The sequence below is a fragment of the Pagrus pagrus genome (assembly GCF_965226575.1).
Source record: "Pagrus pagrus genome assembly, chromosome: 22".
NCBI classification, from domain to species: Eukaryota; Metazoa; Chordata; class Actinopteri; order Spariformes; family Sparidae; genus Pagrus; species Pagrus pagrus.
Genome location: NC_140204.1, coordinates 1,746,472 through 1,758,930, shown reverse-complemented (window position 1 = coordinate 1,758,930; position 12,459 = coordinate 1,746,472). Strand labels below are relative to the sequence as shown.

The 12,459-nt window shown below is 38.7% G+C and overlaps 4 protein-coding genes across 4 annotated transcripts; all 4 read left to right on the top strand.

Moving 5' to 3' along the window:
* Window positions 1-951: 951 nt before the first annotated feature.
* LOC311251751 (trace amine-associated receptor 1-like) lies at window positions 952-2,153 on the top strand (the record flags this gene model as incomplete). The annotated part of the gene is made up of 1 exon (XM_084344387.1): window positions 952-2,153. The coding sequence occupies one exon, from the start codon at window positions 952-954 to the stop codon at window positions 1,942-1,944; it is 993 nt and encodes a 330-aa protein (XP_084200513.1). The 3' UTR covers window positions 1,945-2,153.
* Window positions 2,154-2,752: 599 nt separating this feature from the next.
* LOC311251826 (trace amine-associated receptor 1-like) lies at window positions 2,753-4,987 on the top strand (the record flags this gene model as incomplete). Its single annotated transcript, XM_084344471.1, has 2 exons — window positions 2,753-2,826; window positions 3,992-4,987. Exon 2 carries the CDS (start codon window positions 3,992-3,994, stop codon window positions 4,985-4,987), a length of 996 nt encoding a protein of 331 aa, XP_084200597.1. The 5' UTR covers window positions 2,753-2,826.
* A 2,046-nt stretch (window positions 4,988-7,033) lies between these two features.
* Window positions 7,034-8,195, top strand: LOC311251515 (trace amine-associated receptor 1-like). The gene has a single exon (XM_084343974.1). The coding sequence runs from the start codon at window positions 7,064-7,066 to the stop codon at window positions 8,054-8,056; it is 993 nt and encodes a 330-aa protein (XP_084200100.1). The 5' UTR covers window positions 7,034-7,063; the 3' UTR covers window positions 8,057-8,195.
* A 629-nt stretch (window positions 8,196-8,824) lies between these two features.
* On the top strand, window positions 8,825-11,104 carry LOC311251825 (trace amine-associated receptor 1-like; the record flags this gene model as incomplete). The annotated part of the gene is made up of 2 exons (XM_084344470.1): window positions 8,825-8,936; window positions 10,109-11,104. Exon 2 carries the CDS (start codon window positions 10,109-10,111, stop codon window positions 11,102-11,104), a length of 996 nt encoding a protein of 331 aa, XP_084200596.1. The 5' UTR covers window positions 8,825-8,936.
* Window positions 11,105-12,459: the final 1,355 nt, after the last annotated feature.

Here is a 12,459-nt window from a genome sequence, read left to right as displayed (position 1 = left end):
ATATTGCTGGTCTAAGATGCATGGGAACATCAACAGAGTCCAAGCTACATAAACAGCTAAGGCTCTACATGTATGTTCATGTTTTTACCAATTTTCAGTTTACTATTCAGTTTGTAGTAAGAAGAGTTTCAGATTGTTCTGATTAACCATTTAGAGTTTTGTTCAAAGCAGAAGAAAATTAGGTTTCCTGCTCTGAGTTGACACTTTTCAGCACAGTTTACAGGTGTAAGATTTGCAGCACTGTTTAACATTTTTATCTGAGGGAGAGAGAGGCTCCAATTCAAAGCGTCAAGTAATGTAACTTCATGGCATCTCTCCAGTCAGAAGAACCACACCAGTGACAAAAAGTGACAAAGGATTTCACATTACTGCCTCTGTGACCTGCATGCATTAAAATTTTTACTGACCTTTAATGGTTCATAGCATGATTGAAGATGTAACTCAGTCTAAAAATACATATTTATTGGATAATGAGGGTGTTTGGAAGTCAAGGAATTGATTGTCCACCCCTCCCTTTCTCTCTGCCTTTTTTTCAACTTGTTTCAGGGTTTTTCAGAGATTTCAAATAAATAGCTGCCTGCTCCTCATGCCCTGATGAGTGTTATGTTTTGTCATTCTCACCCTTCCCTGATCTACCTTTGGTTCCATCTTATAACAATTCTAAGCGGTTTATTGATGACAATTTATTGAATATATAAATGGTTTATTGATGACATGCATATAGTAACAATTTAAGTTTTATTTTGTTCTAGCTGCCACTGAGCTACGATCTATGAGAAGAAAAGAAAAGATGGAGCCCAATTTAGAAAGTAATCTTGGGTTATTCCAGTTTTAGCGCAGATTTTATTGTAAAAAAAAAAGAAAAAGAAAGAAAAAGAAATATGGACGTTTGTAGCACCAGCACATTTTATTCCATTCCTGAATATATCATTCTTATTCCCCTCTGAACAGATGGAGCCAGTACTCTGCTATGAGTCCAGAAACAGTTCCTGTCTAAAGACCATCTATCCCTTGCCCATACGCATCGTCCTCTACATGATTCTAGGAAGCACAGTCATCCTCACAGTGTGTGGAAACCTCTTGGTCACCGTGTCAATAGCCTATTTTAAGCAGCTCCATACTCCAACCAATTACCTGATAGTCTCTCTGGCTGTGTCTGACCTTCTTTTAGGGTTGTTCGTCATGTTGCCCAGTATGATTCAATGTGTGGAGTCTTGCTGGTATTTTGGTGATGAATTCTGTCAAGTCTATATGAGTTCTGATGTTATGTTATGTACAGCATCGATACTAAATTTGGCATTCATATCACTTGACCGACACTATGCTGTTTGTCAACCTCTACTATACAGAAGAAAAATATCTGTTAATGCTGTGTTGATCATGATTCTGCTCAGTTGGAGTATTTCAGCTCTTGTAAGCTTTGGAATGGTTTTTCTGAAGTTAAATATATTGGGGATTGAGGACTTCTACTATAACCACATCGCCTGTGAAGGAACATGCATTTTGTTTCAGAGTGGCCTGTCAAGTTCAGTCTCATCAGTTCTCTCCTTTTACATTCCAGGAATTATAATGCTTGGTGTTTACCTGAAGATTTTGCTCGTGGCACAGAGACAGTCGCGCAGCATACAGAAAACAAGCTGTATGAATTCAACAAGCATATCTAATACAACCCAGACAAAAGCCTCTAAGACACTTGCTATCGTAATGGGGGCGTTTCTTTCCTTTTGGACTCCTTTTTTTGTGTGTAACACTGTTGATCCCTTTATCAATTACTCAACACCACCAGCACTGTTCTACACACTTTTATGGGTAGGCTACTTTAATTCTACTGTGAACCCTATAATCTATGCATTTTATTATAGTTGGTTCAGAAAGGCATTTCGATTATTCACTTCAGGTATAATTTTTAAATCTGACATTTCAGAGACAACACTTAACACTTAGACAACACAGAATAAATTGGTGAAAAGTAGATGACTCAGACACCTGGGTATTCCTCTTACAGAAACGAAGTGGTTCGTTAAAAATATGCCATTTTGTTCCCATTGATTGATAAGTTCCGAATACCATTTTTTTCCTCCCAATTCTGATACCTGAACTGTGCAGGTACTGATCAAATACTAGTGCATTATGAACTGTATTGATTTGGTGCTTGCCTAACAACATTTTTTTAAAAAGCATTTATAGGCTTGAACAACAAAATAAAGCAGTGCAATGCAACTCATGTTATGCGACCTGCAACCTTTCTGACCAGGCCATTTGGAAGCCATTGGGTGCTGCAACTACATGTGCCACTGTTACAATGGTGACCCTGGAAGTAGTCCCAGGATTATTTCCAGTTACAGGGACGCCACAGAGTTCCAACCAATAGCTTCAAGATATGGATTAACAGGAGATGCTGCTAAAATAAACCCATAGGCAGTTATTGGTCTTTCCATGGGGTTTGTTGTTGAGAAGAAAAATACAGGATATCCTACCAAATGGTTTGCATGTTTGCAAGCATAAGGCATTTGGTCACCACACACTTTCAAATCACGGCTTTTACATTTTTTTTATAATTTAATCATTTTTAAAACCATAGGCTGCACTTTCAAAACTCACTTTTTAAACTCAAATCTTTATACAACGAATGGTGAAGGGATATTCACCTCCAATTGTACATTATCCACTGGGACAGACTGTCCAACCTGACTCCCACAGGGTCTATTATTTAAAGCTCTTACTCTAATGGCCAGAGAGACCGAGAGCCCAACAGAGGTAAAGCTGACACTGACCCCATTTGAGGCAAAATCTGCTGTGGCCCTACTGCCCAGGTAACTATGGAAGGTGAGTGTGGAATTGAAACACAACTGTCTGAATATGCTTTGAGAAAGCTGCCTAATGATCATCACAGTTTTTAATGAAAACAGTGCTGCAAAATGTGTTTTAACCCCTGGAAACACACTTGTAACAAACACTTTAAATGTCCTTAAATCTGTAAATGTCCTACTTTAATTGTCCTAAAATGGGCCTGGGTTCTTATGGGTTAAGTGAGCTGGCTAATGTGTTCTTGATAGCTCCAGAGAAAATATTGCTGGTCTAAGATGCATGGGAACATCAACAGAGTCCAAGCTACATAAACAGCTAAGGCTCTATTTTCATGTTTTTACCAATTTTCAGTTTACTATTCAGTTTGTATTAAGAAGAGTTTCAGATTGTTCTGATTAACCATTTTGAGTTTTGTCCAAAGCAGAAAAAAATTAGGTTTCCTACTCCGAGTTGACACTTTTCAGCACAGTTTGCAGGTGTAAGATTTGCAGCACTGTTTAACATTTTTATCTGAGGGAGAGAGAGGCTCCAATTCAAAGTGTCAAGTAATGTAACTTCATGGCGTCTCTCCAGTCAGAAGAACCACACCAGTGACAAAAAGTGACAAAGGATTTCACATTACTGCCTCGGTGACCTGCATGCATTAACATTTTTACTGACCTTTAATGGTTCATAGCATGATTGAAGATGTAAATCAGTCTAAAAATACATATTTAAGGGTCAAGGAATTGATTGTCCACCCCTCCCTTTCTCTCTGCCTTTTTTCCAACTTGTTTCAGGGTTTTTCAGAGATTTCAAATAAATAGCTGCCTGCTCCTCATGCCCTGATGAAAGTGTTATGTTTTGTCATTCTCACCCTTCCCCGATCTACCTTTGGTTCCATCTTATAACAATTCTAAGCGGTTTATTGATGGCGATTTATTGAATATATAAGTGGTTTATTGATAACATGCATATAGTAACAATTTAAGTTTTATTTTGCTATAGCTGCCACTGAGCTACGATCTATGAGAAGAAAAGAAATGAAGCCCAATTTACAAAGTAATCTTGGGTTATTCCAGTTTTAGCGCAGATTTTATTTTAAAAAAGAAAGAAAAAGAAAGAAAAAGAATTATGGATGTTTGTAGCACAAGCACATTTTATTCCATTCCTGAATATATCATTCTTATTCCCCTCTGAACAGATGGAGCCAGTACTCTGCTATGAGTCCAGAAACAGTTCCTGTCTAAAGACCATCTATCCCTTGCCCGTACGCATCGTCCTCTACATGATTCTAGGAAGCACAGTCATCCTCACAGTGTGTGGAAACCTCTTGGTCACCGTCTCAATAGCCTATTTTAAGCAGCTCCATACTCCAACCAATTACCTGATAGTCTCTCTGGCTGTGTCTGACCTTCTTTTAGGGTTGTTTGTCATGTTGCCCAGTATGATTCAATGTGTGGAGTCTTGCTGGTATTTTGGTGATGAATTCTGTCAAGTCTATTTGAGTTCTGATGTTATGTTATGTACAGCATCGATACTAAATTTGGCATTCATATCACTTGACCGACACTATGCTGTTTGCCAACCTCTACTATACAGAAGAAAAATATCTGTTAATGCTGTGTTGATCATGATTCTGCTCAGTTGGAGTATTTCAGCTCTTGTAGGCTTTGGTATGGTTTTTCTGAAGTTAAATATTTGGGGGATTGAGGACTTCTACTATAACCACATCGCCTGTGAAGGAACATGCATTTTGTTTCAGAGTGGCCTGTCAAGTTCAGTCTCATCAGTTCTCTCCTTTTACATTCCAGGAATTATAATGCTTGGTGTTTACCTGAAGATTTTGCTCGTGGCACAGAGACAGTCGCGCAGCATACAGAAAACAAGCTGTATGAATTCAACAAGCATATCTAATACAACCCAGACAAAAGCCACTAAAACACTGGCTATCATAATGGGGGCGTTTCTTTCCTTTTGGACTCCTTTTTTTGTGTGTAACATTATTGATCCCTTTATCAATTACTCAACACCACCAGCACTGTTTGGCACACTGTCATGGGTGGCCTACTTTAATTCTACTGTGAACCCTATAATCTATGCATTTTATTATAGTTGGTTCAGAAAGGCATTTCGATTATTCACTTCAGGTATAATTTTTAAATCTGACATTTCAGAGACAACACTTGTCACAGAATAAATTGATGAAAAGTAGATGACTCAGACACTTGGGTATTCCTCTTACAGAAATGAAGTGGTTGGTTAGAAAATGCTTGTAAAACTGGTTAAAAATGTGCTATTTTGTTCCCATTGATCGATAAGTTCCGAATACCATTTTTTCTTTCACAATTCTGATACCTGAACTGTGCAGGTACTGATCAAATACTAGTGCATTATAAACTGTATTGATTTGGTGCTTGCCTAACAACATTTTTTTAAAAAAAGCATTTATAGGCTTGAACAACAAAATAAAGCAGTGCAATGCAACTCATGTTATGCGACCTGCAACCTTTCTGACCAGGCCATTTGGAAGCTATTGGCTGCTGCAACTACATGTGCCACTGTTACAATGGTGACCCTGGAAGTAGTCCCAGGATTATTTCCAGTTACAGGGACGCCACAGAGTTCCAACCAATAGCTTCAACATATGGATTAACAGGAGATGCTGCTAAAATAAACCCATAGGCAGTTATTGGTCTTTCCATGGGGTTTGTTGTTGAGAAGAAAAATACAGGATATCCTACCAAATGGTTTGCATGTTTGCAAGCATAAGGCATTTGGTCACCACACACTTTCAAATCACGGCTTTTACATTTTTTACAATTTAATCATTTTTAAAACCATAGGCTGCACTTTCAAAACTCACTTTTTAAACTCAAATCTTTATACAATGAATGGTGAAGGGATATTCACCTCCAATTGTACATTATCCACTGGGACAGACTGTCCAACCTGACTCCCACAGGGTCTATTATTTAAAGGTCTTACTCTAATGGCCAGAGAGACAGAGAGCCCAATAGAGGTAAAGCTGACACTGACCCCATTTGAGGCAAATTCTGCTGTGGCCCTACTGCCCAGGTAACTATGGAAGGTGAGTGTGGAATTGAAACACAACTGTCTGAATATGCTTTGAGAAAGCTGCCTAATGATCATCACAGTTTTTAATGAAAACAGTCCTGCAAAATGTGTTTTAACCCCTGGAAACAGACTTGTAACAAACACTTTAAATGTCCTTAAATCTGTAAATGTCCTACTTTAATTGTCCTAAAATGGGTCTGGGTTCTTATGGGTTAAGTGAGCTGACTAAGGTTTTCTTGATAGCTTCAGAGAAAAAAAATGCTGGTCTAAGATGCATGGGAACATCAACAGAGTCCAAGCTACATAAACAGCTAAGGCTCTATGTTCATGTTTTTACCAATTTTCAGTTTACTATTCAGTTTGTATTAAGAAGAGTTTCAGATTGTTCTGATTAACCATTTTGAGTTTTGTCCAAAGCAGAAGAAAATTAGGTTTCCTGCTCCGAGTTGACATTTTCAGCACAGTTTACAGGTGTAAGATTTGCAGCACTGTTTAACATTTTTATCTGAGGGAGAGAGAGGCTCCAATTCAAAGCGTCAAGTAATGTAACTTCATGGTGTCTCTCCAGTCAGAAGAACCACACCAGTGACAAAAAGTGACAAAGGATTTCACATTACTGCCTCTGTGACCTGCATGCATTAAAATTTTTACTGACCTTTAATGGTTCATATCATGATTGAAGATGTAAATCAGTCTAAAAATACATATTTATTGGATAATGAGGGTGTTTGGAAGTCAAGGAATTGATTGTCCACCCCTCCCTTTCTCTCTGCCTTTTTTTCAACTTGTTTCAGGGTTTTTCAGAGATTTCAAATAAATAGCTGCCTGCTCCTCATGCCCTGATGAAAGTGTTATGTTTTGTCATTCTCACCCTTCCCTGATCTACCTTTGGTTCCATCTTATAACAATTCTAAGTGGTTTATTGATGACAATTTATTGAATATATAAGTGGTTTATTGATGACATGCATATAGTAACAATTTAAGTTTTATTTTGTTCTAGCTGCCACTGAGCTACGATCTATGAGAAGAAAAGAAATGATGGAGCCCAATTTACAAAGTAATCTTGGGTTATTCCAGTTTTAGCGCAGATTTTATTTAAAAAAAAGAAAAAGAAAGAAAAAGAAATATGGATCTTTGTAGCAAAAGCACATTTTATTCCATTCCTGAATATATCATTCTTGTTCCCCTCTGAACAGATGGAGCCAGTACTCTGCTATGAGTCCAGAAACAGTTCCTGTCTAAAGACCATCTATCCCTTGCCCATACGCATCGTCCTCTACATGATTCTAGGAAGCACAGTCATCCTCACAGTGTGTGGAAACCTCTTGGTCACCGTCTCAATAGCCTATTTTAAGCAGCTCCATACTCCAACCAATTACCTGATAGTCTCTCTGGCTGTGTCTGACCTTCTTTTAGGGTTGTTCGTCATGTTGCCCAGTATGATTCAATGTGTGGAGTCTTGCTGGTATTTTGGTGATGAATTCTGTCAAGTCTATATGAGTTCTGATGTTATGTTATGTACAGCATCGATACTAAATTTGGCATTCATATCACTTGACCGACACTATGCTGTTTGCCAACCTCTACTATACAGAAGAAAAATATCTGTTAATGCTGTGTTGATCATGATTCTGCTCAGTTGGAGTATTTCAGCTCTTGTAGGCTTTGGTATGGTTTTTCTGAAGTTAAATATTTGGGGGATTGAGGACTTCTACTATAACCACATCGCCTGTGAAGGAACATGTGTTTTGTTTCAGAGTGGCCTGTCAAGTTCAGTCTCATCAGTTCTCTCCTTTTACATTCCAGGAATTATAATGCTTGGTGTTTACCTGAAGATTTTGCTCGTGGCACAGAGACAGTCGCGCAGCATACAGAAAACAAGCTGTATGAATTCAACAAGCATATCTAATACAACCCAGACAAAAGCCTCTAAGACACTTGCTATCGTAATGGGGGCGTTTCTTTCCTTTTGGACTCCTTTTTTTGTGTGTAACATTATTGATCCCTTTATCAATTACTCAACACCACCAGCACTGTTCTACACACTCTTATGGGTAGGCTACTTTAATTCTACTGTAAACCCTATAATCTATGCATTTTATTATAGTTGGTTCAGAAAGGCATTTCGATTATTCACTTCAGGTATAATTTTTAAATCTGACATTTCAGAGACAACACTTAACACTTAGACAACACAGAATAAATTGGTGAAAAGTAGATGACTCAGACACCTGGGTATTCCTCTTACAGAAACGAAGTGGTTCGTTAAAAATATGCCATTTTGTTCCCATTGATTGATAAGTTCCGAATACCATTTTTTTCCTCCCAATTCTGATACCTGAACTGTGCAGGTACTGATCAAATACTAGTGCATTATAAACTATATTGATTTGGTGCTTGCCTAACAACACATTTTTAAAAAAGCAATTATAGGCTTCAACAAAAAAATAAAGCAGTGCAATGCAACTCATGTTATGCAACCTGCAACCTTTCTGACCAGGCCATTTGGAAGCCATTGGCTGCTGCAACTACATGTGCCACTCTTACAATGGTGACCCTGGAAGTGGTCCCAGGATTATTCCCAGTTACAGGGACGCCACAGAGTTCCAACCAATAGCTTCAAGAATGGATGAACAGTAGATGCTGCTAAAATAAACTCATGTGCAGTTATTGGTCTTTCCATGGGGTTTGTTGTTGAGAAGAACAATACAGAATATTTTACCAAATGGTTTGTATGTTTGCAAGCATAAGGCATTTGGTCACCACACACTTTCAAATCATGGCTTTTACATTTTTTATAATTTAATCATTTTTAAAACCATAGGCTGCACTTTCAAAACTCACTTTTAAAACTCAAATCTTTATACAATGAATGGTGAAGGGATATTCACCTCCAATTGTACATTATCCACTGGGACAGACTGTCCAACCTGTCCCCCACAGGGTCTATTATTTAAAGCTCTTTCCCTAATGGCCAGAGAGACCGAGAGCCCAACAGAGGTAAAGCTGACACTGACCCCATTTGAGGCAAAATCTGCTGTGGCCCTACTGCCCAGGTAACTATGGAAGGTAAGCGTGGGATTGAAACACAACTGTCTGAATATGCTTTGAGAAAGCTGCCTAATGATCATCACAGTTTTTAATGAAAACAGTGCTGCAAAATGTGTTTTAACCCCTGGAAACACACTTGTAACAAACACTTTAAATGTCCTTAAATCTGTAAATGTCCTACTTTAATTGTCCTAAAATGGGCCTGGGTTCTTATGGGCTAAGTGAGCTGGTTAATGTGTTCTTGATAGCTCCAGAGAAAATATTGCTGGTCTAAGATGCATGGGAACATCAACAGAGTCCAAACTACATAAACAGCTGAGGCTCTATGTTCATGTTTTTACCAATTTTCAGTTTACTATTCAGTTTGTATTAAGAAGAGTTTCAGATTGTTCTGATTAACCATTTTGAGTTTTGTCCAAAGCAGAAGAAAATTAGGTTTCCTACTCTGAGTTGACATTTTCAGCACAGTTTGCAGGTGTAAGATTTGCAGCACTGTTTAACATTTTTATCTGAGGGAGAGAGAGGCTCCAATTCAAAGCGTCAAGTAATGTAACTTCATGGTGTCTCTCCAGTCAGAAGAACCACACCAGTGACAAAAAGTGACAAAGGATTTCACCTTACTGCCACGGTGACCTGCATGCATTAAAATTTTTACTGACCTTTAATGGTTCATAGCATGATTGAAGATGTAAATCAGTCTAAAAATACATATTTATTGGATAGCGAGGGTGTTTAGAAGTCAAGGAATTGATTGTCCACCCCTCCCTTTCTCTCTGCCTTTTTTTCAACTTGTTTCAGGGTTTTTCAGAGATTTCAAATAAATAGCTGCCTGCTCCTCATTCCCTGATGAGTGTTATGTTTTGTCATTCTCACCCTTCCCCGATCTACCTTTGGTTCCATCTTATAACAATTCTAAGCGGTTTATTGATGGCGATTTATTGAATATATAAGTGGTTTATTGATAACATGCATATAGTAACAATTTAAGTTTTATTTTGCTCTAGCTGCCACTGAGCTATGATCTATGAGAAGAAAAGAAATGTTGAAGCCCAATTTACAAAGTAATCTTGGGTTATACCAGTTTTAGTGCAGATTTTATTTTAAAGAAAGAAAAAGAAATATGGATGTTAGTAGCACCAGCACATTTTATTCCATTCCTGAATATATCATTCTTGTTCCCCTCTGAACAGATGGAGCCAGTACTCTGCTATGAGTCCAGAAACAGTTCCTGTCTAAAGACCATCTATCCCTTGCCCATACGCATCGTCCTCTACATGATTCTAGGAAGCACAGTCATCCTCACAGTGTGTGGAAACCTCTTGGTCACCGTCTCAATAGCCTATTTTAAGCAGCTCCATACTCCAACCAATTACCTGATAGTCTCTCTGGCTGTGTCTGACCTTCTTTTAGGGTTGTTCGTCATGTTGCCCAGTATGATTCAATGTGTGGAGTCTTGCTGGTATTTTGGTGATGAATTCTGTCAAGTCTATATGAGTTCTGATGTTATGTTATGTACAGCATCGATACTAAATTTGGCATTCATATCACTTGACCGACACTATGCTGTTTGCCAACCTCTACTATACAGAAGAAAAATATCTGTTAATGCTGTGTTGATCATGATTCTGCTCAGTTGGAGTATTTCAGCTCTTGTAGGCTTTGGTATGGTTTTTCTGAAGTTAAATATTTGGGGGATTGAGGACTTCTACTATAACCACATCGCCTGTGAAGGAACATGTGTTTTGTTTCAGAGTGGCCTGTCAAGTACAGTCTCATCAGTTCTCTCCTTTTACATTCCAGGAATTATAATGCTTGGTGTTTACCTGAAGATTTTGCTCGTGGCACAGAGACAGTCGCGCAGCATACAGAAAACAAGCTGTATGAATTCAACAAGCATATCTAATACAACCCAGACAAAAGCCACTAAAACACTGGCTATCATAATGGGGGCGTTTCTTTCCTTTTGGGCTCCATTTTTTGTGTGTAACATTATTGATCCCTTTATCAATTACTCAACACCACCAGCACTGTTCGACACACTGTTTTGGGTTGGCTTCTTTAATTCTACTGTGAACCCTATAATCTATGCATTTTATTATAGTTGGTTCAGAAAGGCATTTCGATTATTCACTTCAGGCATAATTTTTAAATCTGACATTTCAGAGACAACACTTGTCACAGAATAAATTGATGAAAAGTACTGTAGATGACTCAGACACCTGGGTATTCCTCTTACAGAAATGAAGTGGTTGGTTAGAAAATGGTTGTAAAACTGGTTAAAAATATGCCATTTTGTTCCCATTGATCGATAAGTTCCGAATACCATTTTTCCTTTACAATTCTGATACCTGAACTGTGCAGGTACTGATCCAATACTAGTGCATTATAGACTGTATTGATTTGGTGCTTGCCTAACAACATTTTTATAAAAGGCAATTATAGGCTTCAACAACAAAATAAAGCAGTGCAATGCAACTCATGTTATGCGACCTGCAACCTTTCTGACCAGGCCATTTGGAAGCTATTGGCTGCTGCAACTACTGTACATGTGCCACTGTTACAAGGGTGACCCTGGAAGTAGTCCCAGGATTATTTCCAGTTACAGGGATGCCACAGAGTTCCAACCAATAGCTTCAAGAATGGATGAACAATAGATGCTGCTATGGTGGCATGACAAGAAGGGACAGGCTCATACTTACAACCTACGCAATATCACCTTTTAGTACTTTTATCATCTTGTGTTGATGTCAAAGGGTTACAGAACCCCTTATATAAAGCAATTCCCTGAAGGACATAAAGGCAGTCATGCTGTCTTAAATTGGTCACAGGAAAGCTCAGGGCCCTACACACTTGGACCCTGGCCAAACCATATGTCATGAAAAACTTGAGCCGGCTCAAAGAGAGACAAATAATAAAGTACACAACTAAAGGAAGCACACACTGCCCTCAGTGCCCTCTGCCCTCAAGTCATGTCATGAAAGGTGCCAGTGGCCCAGTTAGTAGGCTCCTTAATCAGTGTGGAAAATTTCAGCTGAAAAATGGACTGCTGTGCATAAAGACAATGCAGAGATGGCAACTGGTCTCCCAAGGGAAAAAAAATATCCATTGCCCTAAAACACCTCCCTGATGAAACGGGTCATGTTAGCTAAGCTAGAGACAGATTTTATCGCCCACATTTGAGGTCCTTTTATTTGGCCCAGTGGCAGGGGGTGAAGCCATGTCTCTGAGTGGATATATGGAAAAGTGAGCAGAACGGATTGAGGCATACAAATGTGCTGCGGAAAAAAGCTGTAGCTCAAGTGCTCCAGGACAAGAATATTATTATAATCATGTAAAAGGAGTGACTTCTCAGCCAGGCAAGCGCGTAATGGTCTGTCACCTTGGCAAGAGGGAGAATCAGGAACAACTCAGATCAGAAAAGAAAAGAAATTTAACTGTACCCTTACCACCTTCATCACTACCACCTAAAGAGAGACAAGAGACTAGAGATGGTTAAACAATGGTGTACTGTCTACAATCAGAACTTGAAATCCAATTGTGT

Excerpts from the sequence above, each read along its gene's own strand:
- LOC311251515 (XM_084343974.1), top strand. The coding sequence starts at position 7,064 with ATGGAGCCAGTACTCTGCTATGAGTCCAGAAACAGTTCCTGTCTAAAG.